At 33.2% G+C, this 19678-nt stretch overlaps 1 protein-coding gene across 1 annotated transcript in view; it reads left to right on the top strand.

The window, feature by feature from the left end:
• The first annotated feature begins 15109 nt into the window (after positions 1-15109).
• Positions 15110-19678, top strand: part of LOC128174162 (uncharacterized) — a 28423-nt gene continuing 23854 nt past the window's right edge. Inside the window, exons 1-2 of the mRNA XM_052839783.1 lie at positions 15110-15235; positions 15378-15849. Coding sequence (XP_052695743.1) covers positions 15110-15235; positions 15378-15849 — 598 coding nt within the window. The remainder of the gene's footprint in view (positions 15236-15377; positions 15850-19678) is intronic.

Here is a 19678-nt window from a genome sequence, read left to right as displayed (position 1 = left end):
ACACTTTACAACATGATATGAAATATCGCTAAAACATGTTGCATTAATTTTATCCTACTGTCAGCTGACGTGTTTGTTAAACTATGTTCGTGGTTCAATTGTATAATATCCACAAATAAACTCAACCAGTATCAAAACATCTTAGAGACTCGTAAGCTTCAACAGTTTGAGTTATGATGACTCTCCGCTCACGCAGGTTCAAACTGTTTTATTTTTTCAGTTGGAATGATAAAAATGATTGATAAAAATTATTGCCGCCTTTACAGTTGGGAAATTAAAAGGCTTTTGAGAACAAGTCAACTGTCACATCATCAAATATTTAAAATTTGAGGTTGTATTCAACATACAATATTTGTCCTTTGAATATTAATGTGTTCACATAATTAACATGATTTGTAAGTGACTTAAAAAGGGCACATTAATTTGACTTTACTAAGGTTGGAAAATATTGTAAGGAAGCGCTTAAACATTGGATAACAGTATTAGTTGAAGGTAAGACACTTATTGAAATGCTTCTAATAAGTGTTTTTGCTTTCGAGCATGTTTGCCCTTTAATGCATGAAATCTGTAAACGGAACATCTAAAAGGTTTTGATCTGGTTTCAGCTAGATAACAACAATTGTTTCAAAAACGCTAAAACCTCGATTGTACACCGTTATTCCAATTTCTTAATATTTTAGTGTAGAATCTAATAATTATCCTGTATTGCATCAAATGTGGGATATTGTTTATGGAACCAATATAAAGTACACCATAAGAGCGCTACTGTGTGGAAAATTTGTTCGCATGTGGCATTTTATAGCGATTTGGCCTCAACGAGAAAAACAGCCTGCAAGTCCGGGATTGTACATACTACTGATGCCTGCAAGATGTTGAATAAGACTCTTTACAACATGATATGAAATATTGTGAAAAACATGTTTCATTAATTTTATCCTACTGTCAGCTGACGTATCAAAAAATTGCATTGAACATGTTTTGCTCTTTAATGCATGAAATCTGTAAACGGAACACAGGAAAAGTTTTGATCTGGTTTCAGCTAGATAACAACAATTGTTACAAAAACGCTGAACCTCGACTGTACACCGTTATTCCGAATTCCTTATATTTTAGTGTAGGATTAAACTTTTAATTGTCCTTTATTGCATCTAAAGTGGACTATTGTTTAGGGAACCAATATAAAGTGTACCATAAGTGCACTACTGTGTTGAAAATTTGTTTGCATGTGGCATTTTATAGCGATTTGGCCTCAACGAGATAAACAGCCTGCAAGTCCGGGATTGTACATACTACAGACGCCTGCAAGACGGTGAAAAAACACACTTTACAACATGATATGAAATATTGCTAAAACATGTTGCATCAATTTTATCCTACTGTCAGCTGACGTGGTTCTTAAACTATGTTCGTGGTTCAGTTGTATAATATCCACAAATAGGCTCAACCAGTAGCAAAAACATCTTAAAGACTCGGAAGCTTCAACAGTTTGAGTTATGATGACTCTCCGCTCACGCAGGTTCAAACGTTTTTATTTTTTAAGTTGGAATAAAAATGATTGATAAAAATTATTGCCGCATTTACAGTTGGAAAGTTTAAGGCTTTTTAGAACAAGTCAACTGTCACATCATCAAATATTTAAAATTTGAGGTTATATTCAACATACAACATGCGTCCGTTGATTATTAATGTGTTCACATAATTAACATGATTTGTAAGTGACTTAAAATGGGCACATAAATTTGACTTTAATAAGATTGGAAAATATTGTAATGATGCGCTTGGTCATTGGATAGCAGTATTAGTTGAAGGTAAGACACTTAATAAAAAGCTTCTAATAAGTGTTTTTGCTTTTGAGCATGTTTTGCCCTTTTATGCATGGAATCTGTGAACAGAACACACAAAAAGGTTTGATCTGGTTTCAGCTAGATAACAACAATTGTTACAAAAACGCTAAAACTTGATTGTACACCGTTATTCCGAATTCCTTATATTTTTGTGTAGGATTAAACTATTAATTGTCCTTTATTGCATCTAAAGTGGGCTATTGTTTATGGAACCAGTATAAAGTATACCATAAAATCCTATACTTTAGTGTAGGATACAACTAATAATTGACCTGTGTTGCATCAAATGTGGGCTATTGTTTAGGGAACCAATATAAAGTATACCATAGGAGCGCTACTGTGTTTGAAATTTGTTTGCATGTGGCATTCTATAGCGATTTGGCCTCAACGAGAAAAGCAGCCTGCAAGTCCGGGATTGTACATACTACAGACGCCTGCAAGACGGTAAATAAACACACTTTTCAACATAATATGAAATATTGTGAAAAACACGTTGCATTAAATTTATCCTACTGTTAGCTGACTTGTTTGTTAAACTATGTTAATAAGTCGTGGTTCAATGGTATAATTTCCACAAATAGACTCAACCAGTATCAAAAACATCTCTGATCTGGTTTCAGCTAGATACCAACAATCGTTACAAAATCGCTGAAACTCGATTGTACAGCGTTATTTTGAATTACTTATATTTTTTTGAAGGATTAAACTAATAATTGTCCTGTATTGCATCAAACGTGGGCTATCTTTATGGAACCAATATAAAGTATACCATAAGAGCGCTACTGTGTTGGAAATTTGTTTGCATGTGGCATTTTATAGCGATTTGGCCTCCACGAGAAAAACAGCCTGCAAGTCCGGGATTGTACATACTACAAACGCCTGCATGAAGGTGAATAAACACTCTTTAAAACATGGTATTCAATATTGTTACAACATGTTGCATTAATTGTATCCTACTGTCAGCTGACTTGTTTGTTAAACTATGTTTATAAGTCGTGGTTCAGTTGTATATAATCCACAAATAGACTCAACCAGTATCAAAAACATCTCTGATCTGGTTTCAGCTAGATAACAACAATTGTTACAAAAACGCCGAACCTCGATTGTACACCATTATGCCGAATTCCTTATAGTTTGGTGTAGGATTAAACTATTAATTGTCTTTTATTTCATCAAATGTGGGCTATTGTTTATGGAACCAATATACAGCTTACCATAAGGGCGCTACTTTGTTTGAAATTTGTTTCCATGTGGCTTTTTATAGCGATTTGGCCTCAACGAGAAAAACAGCCTGCAAGTCCGGGATTGTACATACTACAGACGCCTGCAAGAGGGGAATAAACACACTTTTCAACATAATATGAAATATTGTGAAACACATGTTGCATTAAATTTATCCTCCTGTCAGCTGACTTGTTTGTTAAACTATGTTAATAAGTCGTGGTTCAGTTGTATAATATCAACAAATAAATTCAACCAGTATCAAAGACATCTCTGATCTGGTTTCAGCTAAATAACAACATGTGTTCACATAATTAACATGATTTGTAAGTGACATAAAAAGGGCACATGCATTTGACTTTACTTATATTGGAAAATGCTGTAAGGATGCGCTTGGCCACTGCATAACAGTATTGGTTGAAGGTAGGACACTTAATGAAATGCGTCTAATAAGTGTTTTTGCTTTTGAGCATGTTTTGCCCTTTAATGCATGGAATCTGTAAACAAAACACCTAAAAAGTTTTGATCTGGTTTCAGCTAGATAACAACAATTGTTACAAAAATGCTGAACCTCGATTGTACACCGTTTATCCGAATTCTTTAAATTTTTGTGTAAGATACAACTAATAATTGTCCTGTATTGCATCAAATGTGGGCTATTGTTTATGGAACCAATATAAAGTATACCATAGGAGCGCTACTGTGTTTGAAATTTGTTTGCATGTGGCATTTTATAGCGATTTGGCCTCAACGAGAAAAGCAACTTGCAAGTCCGGGATTGTACATACTACAGACGCCTGCAGGACGGTGAAAAAACACACTTTACAACATGATATGAAATAATGCTAAAACATGTTGCATTTATTTTATCCTACTGTCAGCAGACGTGGTTGTTAAGCTATGTTCGTAGTTCAATTGTATACTATCCACAAATAGACTCAACCAGTATCAAAACATCTTAGAGACTCGGAAGCTTCAACAGTGTGAGTTATGATGACTCTCCGCTCACGCAGATTCAATCAGTTTTATTTTTTTAGTTGGAATGATAAAAATGATTGATAAAAATTATTGCCTTCTTTACAGCTGGGAAGATAAAGGCTTATGAGAACAAGTCAACTCTCACATTATCGAATATTTAAAAATTTGAAGTTGTATTCAACATACAACATACGTCCTTTGAATATTAATGTGTTCACATAATTAACATGATTTGTAAGTGACTTAAAAAGGGCACATTAATTTGACTTTACTAAGGTTGGAAAATATTGTAAGGACGCTTAAACATTGAATAACAGTATTAGTTGAAGGTAAGACACTTATTGAAATGCATCTAATAAGTGTTTTTGCTTTTGAGCATGTTTTGCCCTTTAATGCATGGAATCTGTAAAGATACATACAAAAAGTTTTGATTTGGTTTCAGCTAGATAACAACAATTGTTCGAAAAACGCTGAACTTCGATCGACATCGTTTAACCGAATTTTTTATATTTTAGTGTAGGATTAAACTATTAATTGTCTTTTATTGCACCGAATGTGGGCTATTGTTTATGGAATCAATATAAAGTATACCACAGGAGCGCTACTGTGTTTGAAATTAGTTTGCATGTGGCATTTTATAGCGATTTGGCCTCAACGAGAAAAACAGCCTGCAAGTCCGGGATTGTACATACTACAAACGCCTGCATGAAGGTGAATAAACACTCTTTAAAACATGGTATTCAATATTGTTACAACATGTTGCATTAATTGTATCCTACTGTCAGCTGACTTGTTTGTTAAACTATGTTCATAAGTCGTGGTTCAGTTGTATATAATCCACAAATAGACTCAACCAGTATCAAAAACATCTCTGATCTGGTTTCAGCTAGATAACAACATGTGTTCACATAATTAACATGATTTGTAAGTGACATAAAAAGTGCACATGCATTTGACTTTACTAAGGTTAGAAAATATTGTAAAGAAGCGCTTAAACATTGGATAACAGTATTAGTTGAAGGTAAGAAACTTATTGAAATGCATCTAATAAGTGTTTTTGCTTTTGAGCATGTTTTGCCCTTTTATGCATGGAATCTGTAAACGATACACACAAAAAGTTTTGATCTGGTTTCAGCTAGATAACAACAATTGTTACAAAAACGCTAAAACCTCGATTGTACACCGTTATTCCAATTTCTTAATATTTTAGTGTAGAATCTAATAATTGTCCTGTATTGCATCAAATGTGGGATATTGTTTATGGAACCAATATAAAGTACACCATAAGAGCGCTACGGTGTGGAAAATTTGTTTGCATGTGGCATTTTATAGCGATTTGGCCTCAACGAGAAAAACAGCCTGCAAGTCCGGGATTGTACATACTACTGATGCCTGCAAGATGTTGAATAAGACTCTTTACAACATGATATGAAATATTGTTAAAAACATGTTGCATTAATTTTATCCTACTGTCAGCTGATTTGTTTGTAATACTATGTTCACAAGTCGTGGTTCAATTGTATAATATCCACAAATTAACTCAACCAGTATCAAAAACATCTCTGATCTGGTTTCAGCTAGATAACAACAATTGTTACACAAACGCTGAACCTCGATTGTACACCGTTATTCCAAATTCCTTGTATTTTTGTGAAGGATTAAACTAATAAATGTTCTGCATTGCATTAAATGTGGGCTATTGTTTATGGAACCAATATACAGTATACCATAGGAGCGCTACTTTGTTGGAAATTTGTTTGCATGTGGCATATTACAGCGATTTGGTCTTAACGAGAAAAGCAGCCTGCAAGTCCGGGATTGTACATACTACAGACGCCTGCAAGACGATGAAAAAACACACTTTACAACATGATATGAAATATTGTGAAAAACATGTTTCATTAATTTTATCCTACTGTCAGATGACTTGTTTGTTAAACTATGTTTATAAGTCGTGGTTCAATTGTATAATATCCACATATAGACTCAACCAGTATCAAAAACATCTCTGATCTGGTTTTAGCTAGATAACAACAATCGTAACAAAAACGCTGAACCTCGATTGTACACCGTTATTTCGTATTACTTAAAATTTTTGTGTAGGATTAAAATAATAGTTGTCCTGTATTGCATCAAATGTGGGCTATTGTTAATGGAACCAACATAAAGTATATCATAAGAGCGCTACTGTATTGGAAATTTGCTTGCATGTGGCATTTTATAGCGATTTGGCCTCAACGAGAAAAACAGCCTGCAAGTCCGGGATTGTACTTTTATACTACAGACGCCTGCAAGACGGTGAATATCCACACTTTACAACATGTTTTGAAATATTGTTACAAACATGTTGCATTAATTTTATCCTACTGTTAGCTGACTTGTTTGTTAAACTATGCTCATAAGTCGTGATTCAATCGTATAATATCCACATATAGACTCAACCAGTATGAAAAACATATCTTATCTGGTTTTAGCTAGATAACAACAATTGTAATAGAAATGCTTAATATCGATTGTACACCATTATTCCGAATTCCTTATATTTTAGTATAGGATTAAACTAACAATTGTCCTGTATTGGATCAAATCTGGGACATTGTTCACGGAACCAACATAAAGTATACCATAAAAGAGCTTCTGTGTTGGAAATATTTGATTGCATGTGGCATTTTATAGCGATTTGGCCTCAACGAGAAAAACAGCCTTCAAGTCCGGGATTGTATATACTACAGACGCCTGCAAGACGGTGAAAAAACACACTTTACAACATGATATGAAATATTGCTAAAACATGTTGCAATAATTTTATCCTGCTGTCAGCTGATGTACATGTATTTGTTTAACTTTGTTCGTAATTTGTGGTTCAATTGTATAATATCAACATGTAGACTCAACTAGTATAAAAAACATCTCTGATCTGGTTTCAGCTAGATAACAACAATTGTTATCAAAATGCTGAACCTCGATTGTACACCGTTATCCTAAATTACTTATATTCTAGTTTAGGATTTAAGAAATTATTGTCCAGTATTGCATCAAATCAGGGCTATTGTTTATGGAACCAACATAAAGAATACCATAAAAGCGCCACTATGTTTGAAATTTGTTTACATGTGGCATTTTGTAGCGATTGGCCTCAACGAGAAAAACAACATACAACATACCTCCGTTGAATATTAATGTGTTCACATAATTGACATGATTTGTAAGTGACTTAAAAAGGGCACATGGATTTGACTTTACTAAGATTCAGAAATATTGTAAGGATGCGCTTAAACATTGGATAACAGTATTAGTTGAAGGTAAGACAGTTAATGAAATGCGTCTAATAAGTGTTTTAGCTTTCCAATTATTGTGCATGTTTTGCCTTTTTATGCATGGAATCTGTGAAGAGAATACATTAAAAGTTCTGATCTGGTTTCAGTTAGATAACAACAATATTTACAATTGGTGGTCCAATTGTATAATATCGACATATGGACTCAACCAGTATCAAAAACATCTCTGATCTGGTTTCAGCTAGATAACATTTTTATAGGGATGTGGCCTCAACGAGAAAAACAGCCTGCAAGTCCGGGATTCCAGATACTACAGACACGGCAAGACAGTGAAAAAACACATTTTTAGTATGGTTTAAAATATTGTTAAAAACAAGTTGCATTTATTTTTTCTCCTACCTTCAGCTGATGCGTTTTTTTGTTCATAATCCGTGGTTCATTTGTTATTATCCACATATAAATCCAAACAGTATCAACCAAATCTTTGAGATTCGGAAGAAATATCAGTTTGAGTTATAATGATTTCCGCCCATGCAGGTTCAAACAATCTTATTTTCTTGGTTGAAGCTATAAAAATGATTAATTGAAATAAGTGTCTCATTTACAGTTGGGAAGTGAAAAACTTTTTAAAACATATTTGTAGAGCTTGTTATGAAGCCAACGGTCAGATCATAAAATTCATGTATTTGAATTTGTTGGTTGTATTCAACATACAATATTTACATTTACTTTCTTTCCCCCTTTCAAATTGCATTTATTTATTTGAGTGATATTTACGCATAACACAGAAGACCCAATCAGCAAATCTGGTGCGTATGAATACAGCCTTCCTTTAGAGTTTCACGAAAAACAATACTGACTCTCCACGAGACTTCACGCCAGATCACGACCCGATATTAACCTACGCTGAATAATATTTCATTGATGTAAATACATTTTATTAGTAAGATGAATTCAATTGATTAATTTCTTAGTAAACCAAAAGTATATTCATCAAACTACAGAATGAAAAATAAAATTCTTTTATAAATTATCAAATCTGTGTGCACTATTTTTGTCAGCATGATTCGGCTGTTCCAATGGCTCTTCCGTTAATTGCACATCACTCTTTGAATAAGGCAGAGATTTTAAAAAATAAATTATGTTTTCGGAAAGAGAATAAATGTTAAAAAACGTAATCCGTGGTTTAATTGTATAATTTCCACATAGAGACTCAACCTATATCAACAAAAGTTTAGAGACTTAGAAGTCATAACAGTTTGAGTGACTTTGCCTCTACAGTCAGGTTCAAACTATCTTGTTTTCTTAGTTCGAACCGTAAAGATGATGTTTAGAAAATAATGTCTCGTATACGGATACGAAGTCAAAGACTTTTGAAAACATATTTGTATAGCTTGTTATCAAGTCTACGGTCACATTAACAAATATTTAAATTTGAGGTTGTATTCAACATACAACATACTTCGGTTAAGTGTTACATCTGTCCCATGATTGACTTCATTTTTGAGTGACTTAAAAAGGGCACCTGAATCTGACTTAATTATAACCTGGATGGAAAAATATCATGGAGATGCGCTTGGCCTTTGGTTAACAGTTATATTTGAAAGTGAGTCTCTCTATGAAATGCTTGTAATAAGGGTTCTTGCAATCGTGCTTTTTTGTCTATTAATGCTATGAATTATGTCAAGGAAACACATTAAAACTCTGATCTGGGGTCAGCCAGGTAACACCAATCGTTACAAAAGCGCCGCCTTTCCATTGTATACCCTTATTCCCAATTTCTTTTATTTCAGTGTAGGCTTAAACCGATAATTGTCATTTATTGCATCAAATCTGGGCTATTGTTTATAGAAGCTACATAAGGTATATCATTAGGTCTATACTGTGCCTTTGCCGTTTTCATAGACATGCAGCCTCAACAAGTAAAACAGCTTGCAAGTCTGGGATTGTACATACTACAAAAAACCAGCAAGACTGTGAAATAAAAACACACTTTACAACATTGAATAAAATATTGTTAAAAACATATTGAATTAATTTTATCCTACTGTCAGCTGACAATGTCATGCTTTTTAACTATGTCAATAATCCGTAGTTCAATGGTATAATTTCCACAAACAAACTCAACCAGTATCAACAAAATCTTAGAGACTCGGAAGGGTTTACAGTTTGAGTTATGATGACTATCCACTCAGTTTCAAAATTTTATTGTCGTAGTTGAAGCTGTAAAAATGATCGATAGAAATTAGTGTCTTATAGGCGCTACTGTATGGGGAATTTGTGTGCCTCCATGAAATGACTGTACCATAGACGCCTTCAAGACAGTAAAAAAAAACACATTTTACAACACTGTATAAAGTACGGTTAAAAAAAATTGCACTGATTTTGGAAAACTTTCAGCTGACCATCTTTGCTAGCCAAGGGGTTTCTGTTTACTTTGCTCCCCATAAACCCTTGGCGGATTTCATAACGTAAACTCGGTGATGTGTATGCGCTCTCTAGCGAGCATATTGCATATATACTTTTTGATCGAAATAAACAACGGGTTATATACACATCATGGCATTAATACAACTTGAAAACATGTTGACTACCGAATATCGCAACATAGTTAACGATGCTTTTAGTAGTGATTAAATACAAATTGAGTTATAACCCAAGGAAAGTACGGGATGTTTTCTTTATAGTGTTTTGTAAGGACCTGTACTGGGAGTGAAAAGTCGCCGATTTCTATGAAAGCTTTTATACTATAAAACCAGGTATCGTTATCGTGAATAAAACACAGCTCACTGAACCTTTAAAAGCAATAACCATAAGCCATGGTAAGCAGGAACGTATATACTGACGGGATAGGCAACTTCTACATTCGCCATGTTTACTTCCCATGCTATCACGCGAGCCTTGACAAGTTTGTAGAACTATGTTCAATCACCAGTAAAATATATAGGTTTTTAAAGCGATCTGGTATGACCATTGTTGTGGAGGCACTGTACCCGAGTTTTCAAAATGAAATCCACTTCACTCCCCATAAACCCTTGGCTAGCGAAGATGTCAGCTGACATGCTATTTTAAATACGTTAATTATGTTTATAATAGTGTGGGATTCTACCTACTTCGGACGCCTGTAAAACAGTAAAAACATTTTACATCATAGTATAAAATATTCTTTACAAAGTGTTAAAATGCTGAATTGTATTTGAATGCGCTTGATCCTTGGTTAGCAGTCTTTTTCAAAATAAGATTCTTAAAAAAATGCGTCTAATTTGTATTCTGAATCTCGCGCCCTTGGCAGGAGGAATGTTAATACAAGTTATCGAAAAATTATATCATTTATGGGAACCATGAGTACTAATTGCGCCCCATCATTGACGGGCCTATATTTGTATAATATGAAGCAGAATTTATTAAACGCTTGTACCAGAAAAAATATAAATCACTCGCTGTGGCCTTCAATACTTACATTCAGTATATCGACGACATATTACTAATTAACAATTGTTACTTACGTACTTATGTTGACTCGATATATACGGGTGAACTTAAAATAAAAGATACTATAGAGTCTATTTTATCTGTTTCATATTTGGATTCTTCACTGAAAAGGGACATGGGTGGTAACCTAAGAACAAAATTTTATGATAAACGTGATGACTTCATGATCAATCTTTCTATAGTCAACTGTCCTTACTTATGTAGCAGTATATCTTCATCAAATGCGTATGATAGAGTTTTAGTCTCTCGATCAATTTGATACACAAGGGCATGCTCTTCGTATAAACAATTTTAAGGCGAGGAAGTTAAAGACACAAAAGTTCATAAAACTTTTATGGTCGATACTATGAACCTGTCTGCAAATACAATCTTCCACTGGGTCGCATGCTGATCGACTCTTTTTTTTTTTTTTACTTATTGTTAGACCATAATTAATCATCTAATTATGTAGGTTTTCTTTCAGTTTTCCGATGACTACAAGGAATACACGGTGGGTGTGACCTGTCACAAGAGGATACTTGCAAATACATGGTAGCTGATCCCTCCTCTAATTTTGTTTGCTCTGCTCCTTTTTTGTAATTTTTTTTAAAATTTGGTTTTGATTACAGTTTGTATTCGCCACGTCATTTTTATGCCTTTATTGTGTATGAATTTTGTGTGTGCCTATGGCCTGATAATAGCAAAACGCCTCAACAAATAAAACAGTCTGCAAGTCAGGGAAGTTAAATACTTCCGGTGACTGCAGAATAGTGAAAAAAACATAGGTTACAACCTAGAATAGAACATTGTTAAAAACTTATCGCATTAACTTTATCCTTTTGTCAGCTTACATTTTTTTTCTTCCAATGACCATGTTATTTTCTCAAAAGACTGAATAAATAAGTTGAAAAACAATGTGTAACTGTTTTGACCCTCTAAGTGAAAAGTATAATTTGTAAAATATACTTATGTTCAACTGTTGTGATCTCCTCAGTAATCTTTAAAAATGGCTAAGGGTTCCATAATATATGAGTTGTGATTTGCCAATGAACTCTATCATTATTGTTAGCTAATTTGGGATTCTCTTAGATGACTGTTTCAATGGAACATCGTACATGTAATAAAGTGTCACTGCTGTGATTACTTAAGAGGAATCTGTACCCTAATAATACAAAACAATGTGATCCTATGTAGAGGCCTTATCAGTGCATAAGATTCAAATGTTAAGATTCTCTCATTGAAAAATATATATGAGTACTATTGTTGTTGTTAAATTCTCAGGTGGTTGAATCAATAGCTTAGGGTACCAATGAATAACTGTTGTAATCTTCTAAGTAGACTATCAAAAGGTCGATGATTTAAAGGTTCCACAGTACAAGTGTTGTAATCAGCTATGTTGATTGTATCAAAAGTGTAGTTATTTCTTCATTGAAGTGTATCAGTAGCCTCGTATACTTAAATGTTTGATCCTCATAGTAAACTGTGTCAAAAGAGCCAGGTACTAATTTGTTACTGCTGTTATCTTCTTAGTGGACTGTAGTGATGATACATCAATGCATAAGTGTTTTGATCCTTTCCTGTACTTTATCATTAGATAATGATATGTATGTGTACAGTCAATTCAAGCATATCTTTTACAACATACACCATAGCATAACATAACATTGAAATCGCATAGCATAACATTAGAAACTCATACCATAGTATCAAAATCATAACATAGCATGCAATCTCATACATTCTCATTCGTCATATCATATCATAGCATACTATATCATAGTATGCAACATGCTTTTAACTCGATTTCAAATGCTTTTATAAAAAAGAATTAATGTTCACATTGCAGATTAGTGGTAAACTTTGGCTTCTAATCATTTAACATTGATATGTTTAGAGCTCCCCTGTGTATGGAGGCGTTTTTGTTTAAATCGCCTAACATACCATAGCATAGCCTAACATACCATATCATTAACCATTCATTTCAATTTCTCATAGAATAGCATAAAATCTCCTAGCATTACATTTAAATCTCATAGCATATCATTTGAATTGCATATCATAGCAAAGCTAAGGTTGTAAAAGATATTAATGAACATAAAATGACTGTAACAGTTGTAGTTTTCTTAGCAATCTGTATAAATAGCATATATATTGAACAAATGTGTATGATTTGTGATCCTGTCAACGTACTTTTTCATTACACTGTGGCACTTACCTCTAACTGTTGTTAGTAGATAACATTAACTTTCTTACTACATTTATCAAATATCTACGTAATGATGTAATTAATACTGTATAAGTACAAACTGAGACGTACCTGATATAATATGGTATTTGTTGTTTAACATGTAGGGAGAGGGCGAATTAAGTTTTTATAACCTGTGCCTAATCCCATTGCAATATATAATGCAATAAAATATGTTCAAATTAACTGTTGTTATTCCCTAAGTAATACAGTATTGATAGCATATGATAGTATTTAGATATCCTCTGATCCTCTAAATGAACTCTAACAATTGCATAACTTCGTAATGTATAATCGTTTTATCCCTTTTAGTGGAATAATATTGTTACAATGACACAGAGAACCAATATATAACTGTTGTCATCCTTTCAGTAGACTGTCAATTGTCTTTAGTAACAATGTGTAACTGTTGTGATCTTCTCCGTCGACTATATCAATAACCTACGTTACTGATGCATAACTGTTGTAATATTCTCAGTAGATTTTTTCAATGGCCTAGAGTATTAATGCATAAGGTTTGTGAATCATGCAGTTAAATCAGTGAATAGCCTAAGATACAAATGTGTGAATATGTTGATCCTCTAAGTATTCGGTATTAGAAGCATACCGTACTTATATAAAACTTAATGAAAAGTATCAATAGCTTTGGTTTTCCTCTCAGTTGATTAAATCAATAGCAAAAGGTATCCATGTTGAATAATTGTGATTCTCTAAATACACACTAACAATATATAGGGTTCTAATGTAAAAGTGTTGTAAACCTCTCAGTTCACTTTATCAATATGCAAATAGCATTCAGTACTTCCTTAACTGCTGTAATCCCCTCAGTGGACTGTATCAGATGCCTTAGGTCCTGAATTGTAAGTGCTTGACCCTCCTTGTGAACCGTATCAAACACTTTGGGAAATAGTGTATAACTGTTGTGATACTCTTTGTGGACAGTATTAAAGCTTCAAGTTCAAGTGTAACTATTGCTATCTTCTTAGTTGACTGTATCAATAGCTTAGGACACAATTGTGTTTTGTGAAGCTCTCAGCGAACAGTATCATATATTGTAGATACTTATTCGTACTGTAGTTAATTTTTTCAATAATATGTATCAAAAGCTTAAGGCATTGCGACAGTGGTTGTGTTGTGATCCTGTCAGTAGACTGTATCATTATTTCAAAGTACGAATGTACTAATTTAGAAATGATGTGATTTTTCAGTGTGTTGGCAATGTTAATAAATAAGGAATAAGGAATCATTCTTTGAGTATTATGCGGTGATAATTTCGGTCGGGGTGCGATCAAATCCAATAAAGCCCGAAGGGCTTTATGATAGATTTGATCACCCTGACCGAAATAATCATCTCATAATATTCAAAGAATCATTCCTTATTACTTAATATATTTATATAATTTTAAGCCATCGTACCATTATATATATTTAAATGATAGATAAGCAAACCCCGCTGGCGCCTCGATTTGGCGTCATTTGTATTATGGGTTATATAGTACAAAATCGATACGTAGTGTTATCACAGGCGAAGACACTGGAAAATATAAATATAACTAAATAAAAGCTGCTGTGATTTTTTTATTTGACTGCGCATATATCAATAAATTACGTTACATGAATATTTGTTGAGATCACCTTGGATAACTATATCATTAAACTTAGATACTCATGTGTAACTAGTGTGATTTCCTCAGTAGTCTGTATCAACAGCTTAGGGCACCAAGGTGTATATGTTTTAATCCTCTCAATGGACGTTATCATTATTCTAGGGTACTAGTTTTTGTAAGTGTAACTAATGTGATCCTCTCTTTGGAATGCACTGAATGCATAGAGTCCTAATTAAAATGTTGTGATTTTCCCAGTGGATTCTATCAATATCTAAAGGAACTTACCCGATGTGATCCTCCCTGGCTGTGATCATTATTCTAAAAAAACTAATCTGTAACTGTTGTGCTTTTTGTAAGTGGAATGTGCCAATAGCTAAAGTTATTATGTATAAACTCTTATGATCCTATATCAAAAGTCAAGGATACTTACATGTATATATTACTATAATTGTGATCACCAGGTAAATGATTCCGTGTCAAAGAGTCAATGCTTCAACTGTTGGGAAACTGGACATCGAAAACAGCAGTGTAAAAATGAAAGGGTCTGCGGGGTCTGTAGAAAACTGGGACACGCTCCTGGGTCAACCGAATGTAAGCATTACGTGGATCCTCCGACAACCGGGGAAGTGGTAGTGTTTCAGGGCATGTCCATTCCACTATCTAACTTTTATCCGTGTTCTATCAATGTGTTTGGTGAGAAGCACAACTCCGCTCCGCAGAATATGCTTATCAGCTGACTAAAGCAATTCGCGCAGATGCAGCAAAAAAAGTGAGAAAAGCGGAAAAGGCTTTAGACGCCAAAAGAATTGGACATAACATCAGGGACCCGCAGGACTGGCAGAGTGAAAAAGAGGCAGTGATGGAAGAAATAGTCAACGCCAAGGTTGACCAAATCCCCGAGATCAATACCAAATTGGAAACGTTTAACAACGACACCATGTATTCTGAAGGTATGTTTGACATGGAGTGGGGTATAGGACTGGACGTCGATGCCACCTTACATACCGATCCGAAAAAGTGGCCCTATGAAAACAAACTAGGGAAAATCTATCAAAAGATTGCTTATAAATTCGGCAGAAAACTCCACAGTGCTTCCGTCCCGCGTACGAAAGGAGCGACAAATGAGAGACAGCCCAACATTGAGGAACTGCTGAAAGATGTGCGGAATGACAAGAAGGGCAAGAAAAACGACAAGTGCGGTGCCCGTAAGTAAGTAAAACGCCCACTAACTCTTACCAACACATAAACAATTCCTCTATAAAACTTTACTCTCTAAATGTTAGAGGTTTAAATACTTACAAAAAGGGAACGACACTTTTTGATTGGTTAAAATATGTTAAATATGATATTTTTTTCTGCAAAAAACTCATTTTGTAAAACAGCAAGAACTCACGATGGTTTGGGGGAAATAGTGCATTGTTTTTCAGAATCTGTACATAGTAGGGGTGTATCAGTTTTGTTTAAAAAGAATAGTAAAATAGAGATTATTAACCATTATAAATCTGTAGACGGCAGACGATTTCTAATTAATATAAAGTATAAGGATCAACAATTGACTCTTGTAAATGTTTATGCGCCTAATAATGAGAAATATAGAATTGATTTTTTCAAAAGAGTAATTACATAGATTAATTAAAATGCGATAAATTTAGATAATGTGATACTTTGTGGAGACTTTAACTGTCAAATAGATACAAATAATAAAGATAAAAGCGTTAGTGTACTAAAGAATATCTTAAAAACATTTTGTTTTAAAGTTTGCTGGTTATCAGGTGGGAAAACTTACGAACAAGGCTTAACATGGTGTAATGGGGATATAATGTCCCTCAAAGTAGGATCGATTATGTATTTACTTCAGAACAGTTATCATTTCCAATGAATACTATTTTTCTAAGAAAGGCGCCAAACATAGACAATAACAGGTTTACAGATCACTTGGGTATATTTCTTGAACTCTATACTTGTGAAAATCCCCGAGGGGCTGGACATTGGAAACAAAACAACCCCGTCCTCTTTGTAGACTGTTACAATTACCCAGAGTAGGAATGTGCAACTGTTGTGATCATTTCAGTAGACTCTATGTATGGTTTAGGTAGCAATGCATAGCTTATGTGACCTCTTAGTGGACTGTGTCAACATCTTAGGGAGCTAGTATTATATGTTATGCCCCTGTCACTAAATTGCAAAGAGTACTTATGAAAATGTTGTGATTCTTTCAGAAGACTACACAAAAAGCCTATGATACTAAGTTGTGATTATCTCAGTGGAATGCATCAATACCCAAGTGAACTGTATAAATAACTGTAAGGAACTAATGTGTAACGTTTGTGTTCCTTAAAGTAAAATCTAACAACATATTTGGTACTTACATGTAACTGTTATAATCCTCCTAATGGACTCTATTAGTAGTCTAGGTCACTTAGATGTGACAGTTATCTGGCTCTTACTATGCAATATCAGTTTGTGATCCCTTAAGTAGGCTGGATACTTAAGTTTAAATCTTATCTTGGAGAACAGTATGAATAGCATAGTTTATATGTATAGCTTTTTAGGGAACTAATGAATAACTGTTGTGATCCTCTCAGTTGACGGTACCCTTAGTGTAAGAAAATAATGTTTAAGTGTTGTGATCTTCTCTGTAGTCTGTATCACTAGTCTAGGTCATGTTGTGATCTTGTCAATGGACTGTACGATTATCCTAGGGTACTTTTCTTTAACCATTGTGTCCTCTGAGTGGATTGTATTAATAGTATAGGATACTGATGCATAATTATAACATGGTACAACTTCAGTTGATTGTATCAAAAACGTAGGATACTATTGTATAAGTATTTTAATCGTCTCATTGGAGTTTGTTAATAGCTTTAATTATATACTATGGTTTCATTAATATTTAAGGGTATCAATTTTCGTGGATAAAGTGAAAATCACAGTTTCAAGAATACTTTAATTCGTGGCCAATAACCCTATCAATACACCATATTAGTGGAAATTGCAGTTTAATGAATATTTAATTTCAAGAATAAACTTAACAACGAAATAAAAAAAATTGGTATTCAACGAATATTGATGAAACCACGGTATTGAATATACTTAGAGGATATCAACAGTAATTAACATTACACAGTTTGAACAGTGTTCAACCAGAGCTATCACCACATGTCTTCTTTACTAAATTTGTGATAAAATCAACTGAGAGGATCGGACAGGTATACTTAAGTACCATTAGGTTTTAATTCAGTCCACTGAAAGGATCACATTATTTATCATAATGTACCCTTGGCTATTGGTAAAATCTACTGAAAGGATCACCATTGTTACTAAGTTGAACACTAGGCTATATAAACGCAAAGAGCTAAATAACCATATAACAGAATACACACTCTTTCTTTGTTTTACACGATTGATAATAGAAGAAATAGTAAAAAGTATCTCCTAAAAAAACAACAACAAAACAAACAAAAACAAAAACAAAACAAACAAACATCGATCATCCCCAAAAGAATGAAATCAACGGGCTATTATTGGGGTTGCCAAATTTTTCTGTATGTGCTCAAAATGGATTGATAATGGACTAACATCGATGTACTATTGTATATACATTTTTTCAGATTGTATTGATACAAGTTTATACGGTAATTCTTGTCATTTGTATATTTATATCTGCTTTCAGTGTCTACGTACATGTCCTCATTCATAGTAATTGACAACTTTGGTTTGAGATCTATATACAAAATATATTCATGCATGCTCTCGTATATTTGGATTAGAACACTTTTTATACCGCTTATAAACAGAGAATCATGTATAAATTTTAGAACCAGGTACATATTATGCATACATTGGCAGGATAACAAAATTGTACATGTTTATATAAAAGCTATAATTAAGAAATAAACTTAATGTCTACTCAAGTTATACGAGGATAACCTTTGTTGGGGCAGTTTACACTTTTAAATCTGCGAAGCGAGTTATAAAAAAGCGTAAATTGCTTCAACTTAAGTAATAGAGCATATCGAAGGTAGATATTGAGTTCATTCCTTATAATTAATTTTTCTGGAATTTACTGTACAAATTAGGTGCCTTTAACTTTTTAAAATCTAATTAAACTGTTCAAAATTTAAACATTACGTCAAGCGGATTAGTACGTTTTTGACGTTGATGCATTGTGACGTGTCTGGAAACATGCAAACAAGATTTTACGTGTGTTTTCTGTTCAAACTCTTCTGTCGACGATTAAAAAACACATCTTATCAGGCTGTCAAGTTTAAGTTATTATAAGGAAAAATGTTTTGATAAATTATATAATGATCACCCAAATAATAATAATACGGGTTATATGTTCAAAGCGTTAAATCAAAATTGCCATAGACAATTAGACAAATTTGTACACACAACCTTTAATAACAGAAAATTAAAACGACTTATATAATTTAATGCTATAGAAAATTAGACAAATTTGTACACACAAATTTTAATAACAGAAAATTAAAACGACTTATATAATTTAATGCTAAAGTGACCTATAGGTCAAATGGGCCGGGTGCAGTTTAGTTTATTTCGTTTACAGTATATATTACAGTGTTTATAAAGCAGAATGTCACTTTAATAAACGATTTACTTATATTTTCTATTGTAAAAATGGATAAATACACGATCTTAAACTAAAACATTCATTCATTTTTAAATACAATGGTATAAGATTACCTTACTGATTAACCGTATTGACTCCGTAAGAATAGGTAGATGGTTAGTCAAAACATTGTAAATGAAACAAACTGTCTTTATATATGAAAGAATAGATGCATTTTTTTTTTTTTATTGATAAACTTAAGGAATTAAATTCTAAATCAGTTATATTATTTGTGATATTTTTTCAAAATGAAACTTGATGTGTTTTTATAAATAATAAATCTGATTGTAAAAGAAATAGTAAATAAATTGCATTGGTTTTTTAAATCTTAAATAAAAGAGATAGACTAAAAGATATTTCTTTTAAAAGTATTTTGTTAACATTAACCGATCAGATCTATT

This window comes from Crassostrea angulata, chromosome 2, assembly GCF_025612915.1.
Source record: "Crassostrea angulata isolate pt1a10 chromosome 2, ASM2561291v2, whole genome shotgun sequence".
Classification (NCBI taxonomy): domain Eukaryota; kingdom Metazoa; phylum Mollusca; class Bivalvia; order Ostreida; family Ostreidae; genus Magallana; species Magallana angulata.
This window is presented reverse-complemented; position numbering and strand designations above follow the sequence as displayed.